The sequence below is a fragment of the Apodemus sylvaticus genome, chromosome 23 (assembly GCF_947179515.1).
Source record: "Apodemus sylvaticus chromosome 23, mApoSyl1.1, whole genome shotgun sequence".
NCBI classification, from domain to species: domain Eukaryota; kingdom Metazoa; phylum Chordata; class Mammalia; order Rodentia; family Muridae; genus Apodemus; species Apodemus sylvaticus.
Window position 1 is genome coordinate 46,935,649 of NC_067494.1, and position 4,570 is coordinate 46,940,218.

At 42.5% G+C, this 4,570-nt stretch overlaps 1 protein-coding gene across 1 annotated transcript; it reads right to left on the bottom strand.

Moving 5' to 3' along the window:
- Positions 1-1,271: 1,271 nt before the first annotated feature.
- LOC127673737 (sperm motility kinase Y-like) lies at positions 1,272-3,707 on the bottom strand. The gene is made up of 2 exons (XM_052169509.1): positions 3,605-3,707; positions 1,272-2,827 (listed from the first exon to the last, which is right to left on the bottom strand). The coding sequence occupies exons 1-2, from the start codon at positions 3,705-3,707 to the stop codon at positions 1,272-1,274; spliced, it is 1,659 nt and encodes a 552-aa protein (XP_052025469.1).
- Between the last annotated feature and the right edge of the window lie 863 nt (positions 3,708-4,570).

The window sequence follows — 4,570 nt, forward strand, 5'->3', positions numbered from 1 at the left end:
CTGCCACCTAGCTCTGTCTCTTAGAGATGAACCCTCAAGAATACTGATAACTCTTCTGTAAATATTAATATTCAGTTAAATCATTTTTTATAATTGGTTCTCAGTGTGCTATCTGGTTCCAGAAATAGGCAGATAGCAATTCTAATAGTGACACAGAAATCAGTTGGTTAATTTCTTCTTTCTTTTCTTTCTTTCTTTCTTTCTTTCTTTCTTTCTTTCTTTCTTTCTTTCTTTCTTTCTTTCTTTCTTTCTTTCTTTCTTTCTTTTCTCCTTCTCCTTCTCCTCCTTCTCCTCCTTCTCCTTCTCTCCTCCTCCTCCTCCTCTTCTTCCTCCTCTTCTTCCTCTTCCTTCTCCTCCTCCTCCTCCTTCTCCTCATTCTTCTTCCTCTTCTTCCTTCTCGTCGACCTGCTGCTGCTGTTACAGTTACTGTTGTGCTTCTCCTATTGTGTCTGTTCCTGGTCCATGTGTTTGAAATCACCTCCTGTTCATACTCAGGACATAATTCCCTGATGACACTGTGAAAGAGACAAGGTAATTTATTAGAGATAAAAGAAATAATGAGGTAGAATTCTTATAATAACATGTGGGACTTTGACATGCACTAATATTTTATGTCTTTTTTCTACTTTGTAGTCAAGATCTTGGAAAGAAATCACTTAGAATTTTTTTTTTTAAATCTATGTGTTACTACGTGTTTCTTAGGAGGAAAAAGGATAATCAGTAGGCAAAAACTAAGAAAGCATGGAAGAGTCTGAACATTATCAATAATCAGTAAACAATGCTATTGTACTTATTCAATGACATTGCTGGTTATTAGATTTGAGGCTTACTGGAATGTGATGTCACTTTTGAAAATGTAAGAATCTGTTCTTCAGCTCTTGTGATTGATTGGCACATTGCTAGGGCCTGTAGCCCCTGAAAGAGTCCTTGAGCCCATAGGCATCTAGTCCTTACCCTGTGGGAACTATTGTCTTTAGGGAAGATGGACTCCAGGAGAAGGAATGGGGTCAGCAAAACAATTCTGTTGTGTGCATTAAAAATCATTGATATTGAGTCCATGCTGGCAAGAGGAGAAACCCAGAATAGGGAGAAGGCTTGGGGTTGATGAATTCTAAAGTACTTCGAGAAGATGAGAAGGTAAGAATTGTGGGCAAAATGAAAATGAAAATGAAGACAGAGGAGGGACCAGCACAGAGTAAAGTGGGTAGGACAAAGCTCAAAGGTACCTGGGCCCTGCCTGCTTCTTTTTCTCTGGATTTTCTCCATGGGCCTCATTTCTGGGGGGAGACTCTGTGCTGCCTGCGGCGAGATTGATTTCCTCCTGTAAAGCAGCAACAGAGTCTCCTCATGGCATTTCGTACCCTCTTGGCCCATCCCCTGAAGCCTCGGGGCTGGGCCCTAGCCCTGCTGGGGATGGGCTTATTCTCTGAGGCACTGTGGGAGAGGGGATTGTCTTCTGGGATCGAATTGCTGCTGTTTTCAGTGATTCTGGTTGTTGTGTTAATACAGGGGACACTCATGGCAAATATATGTTGTTGGTCCTCTGTGGGTTTCCACTGGTGTGGCCGCAAGTGAAGAAAACCAGGCCCAGTGGAAGTTCTTCCTGCTCTTTGCCTAGCCTTCTGGCCATAGGTAGACTCTTGACCAGTGTAGGATGGTGAGACCAATGGGCCAAGTATAGGAGCACTTCTGCTTGTCTTCATTCCTAAAGTAAAAGCAGCAGCAGCATCAATGGTCGGGAATGGGGCTGCCACTGGACTCACTGTCTGAGTCACTGTTGAGTAGACATGTCTCTGGAGAGCCTGTCCTTTTAGTAAAGTATAGCAAGCCATGGCTTGGTTATATTTCTGTTTACGTAGTGACTCGAGAATGTCTTGAGCTCGGAAGCCAAGACATTCCATGGCTTGGACAATGGTAGGGTCTGCCCTGGCAGGGATTAGATCCTTACAGAGATTTGGGAACATCTTCCAGTCCCCTTTAAACCAGGGGTGCAGCATCACCTCCATGGGTGTGGGCCTATATGTAGGGTGGATGGTCAGTAATAGACTAAGCAAGTCCTCTAATTCTTGTGAGATCCCACAGGGGGCAGGATATACTCCTGCCACAACTTGTCTTTGCAGTTCGTGGATGATCACAGAATCAAAAGGCACCTTCCCGACAATCATGAAATAGAGGACCACACCTAAGGTCCACGAGTCGCTTTTGGTGCCATCGTATCTTTTACCGAGGAAGAATTCTGGGGCACCAAAAGAGTAGGAACCACAGTGCTGACTGAGCATTTGACCAGGTTTGACTTTGGTACTAAGGCCAAAGTCGATTATTTTGATTTTTCCATTGTTATCGATCAGGATGTTATCAGGTTTCAGGTCCCTGTGCACGATACCATGTTCATGGCAGTAGCTCACGGCAGATATTACTTGCTTAAATATTTTCCGGGCCTCGTCCTCCTCTATGTTGCCAGAATTTTTGATATATTGGTAGAGTTGTTGTCCTTCAACAAATTCCATTACCAGGTATATGCTTGTTTTGGTCTCAATCACTTGTAGAAGTGAGATGATGTTGGGATGGTTGAGCGTTCTCATTATATTGGCCTCCATCATGGCTGACTGGAACCACTGCTTGCCCTTTTCAAGAACTTTGATGGCCACAGGTGTGCCTGTGAGCCGGTGTTGGGCCAGGAGGACCTTGGCGTTACTCCCTTGCCCGATGGTCCTCAAGACTTTGTATTGGGAGTGGAAGTCTTCCTCCTCAGAGATATGGGGCTCGAAGCTGAATGGTGGTAACTCCTCCTCACTATGTGTAGGTATTGAATCACTACTAATGCTACCTAAAAATAACATAAAAAGAATAGAATCAATGTAATGAAAAAGATGTAGGAAAACAGAAACCAAAATTAGTACACATGCTACCTAAAAATAAACAAAGAAAATGTGCTTGACATAAAGGTAAGTAAAGGCTAGAAAAATAGAATGAATATTATGAAAAATATATGGGGAAAAAGCTAAAGTAAAAAAATGTAAGTAAATCCTAACCAAATAACGCACCCCAAACTATTAACCCAAGAGTATACACATTCCAAATACAAATGATGAAACTAAAAAACAATCATAAAACGGCGATTGGGAGGGTTACAATTGATTAATACTGTGATTGGATGAAGATTGAAGAAAAAATAATATGAAAATATGAGAGGCGAAAGCATTAGTAAAAGACAAAACAAATATAAATTCCCAGCACTTCAGTGAATATTCCATTTCGTTTTAGGACCTAGTCTTTCACAATGAAACCACACCTCCCCTGAGCAAAATATTGAAACTTAAAATTAAGCAATGACAAACAATAAGATAGTAAACTATCAGAGACTATTAAACCTACAACCAAGGCCAAAAAGCCATAGAGTCTGGACTCAATTTCAGTGGCCAAGGCCACCTGCTTTTTACCAGCACAAGACTCTGAGAACAAGGCCACACACAGTATCAATGGCCCATTGTTTGTCCTTGAGTTTCCTTCAGTGTAGCCCTGAGTGACCATTGCAGCCTGAGCCCAGAGATTCAGATTAGCATTGGTCAGGTCAGGGTCTTTGCTCCCTGATCCTGTAGCTCACCTCCACTGTAGTTCCATGTGTCCTGGCTGCTGCAGCTGCTCCAGGAACCACTAGATGTCTTCCCACAGAGGCTCACAGATCCTGTGGGCTCATCCACAGACATCTCAAGCTCTCCCTGCAGGAAAAGCCAAAGTGTCTTGAAGGGCATAAGCCAATGACAACATGTCGTGAATTAACGAGGAAACAATGATAAGGTAAAAATAGGAAACCAAAATACATTGAAAATAGATAGACTGAAGTAGTATGAAATGTATTAGGAAATAATGAAAACACTAAAATATCATGTGAGAAAATAAATCCTAGGGTCAACAAAGCAGCCAGCCATGCAAATAAATCATAAAGATCAAAACAGCAACACTAAGGAGACACACAGCCAGTGGCCTTACAAATATGTGGCCTAATTCTATCTCTTGGACTCATTCCAAAGTCAAACAATCAATCAATAAACAGCAAGTTCTCTACATATGCCTTTAATCTGAGAGTATGTGGTTGTCATATCAAATCCCTGGGAGCTTCTGGTCAACCAGTCCCAGATTCTTGGCCAGCTTCACGTCATTGAGTGAGTCTGTCTCAAAAATAATGTCGATGGCCTACCTTAGGTACAGCAGCCGGGTTGACTTCTCTCCTGTACACTCTCTTGCACCAAGGTACAAGCAATACAGATGCAAGAGACAAAGGGGTATGCGCACAGGCAGGTGCACAGACACAGACACAGACACAGACACACAGATGCAGACACAGACACAGACCCAGACAGATACAGACAGAGAACCAAACACAGACACAGACACAGACACAGATGAAGACACAGACACAAAAGCACACACACTCACCAAACTACACAAATACAGAAAAGTGAACTTACACACAGAGACAAAGACACAAACACAAAAGCACACACACACACACACACACAAACACACGTAAAAACACACACACAAATACAGGCAGAGACACAAAAGGACA

Coding starts and splice junctions, on each gene's coding strand:
- LOC127673737 (XM_052169509.1), bottom strand. CDS start 3,707: ATGTCTGTGGATGAGCCCACAGGATCTGTGAGCCTCTGTGGGAAGACA. Junction 2,828..3,604: donor CACATGGAACTACAGTGGAG/GTGAGCTACAGG, acceptor TGTTATTTTTAG/GTAGCATTAGTAGTGATTCA.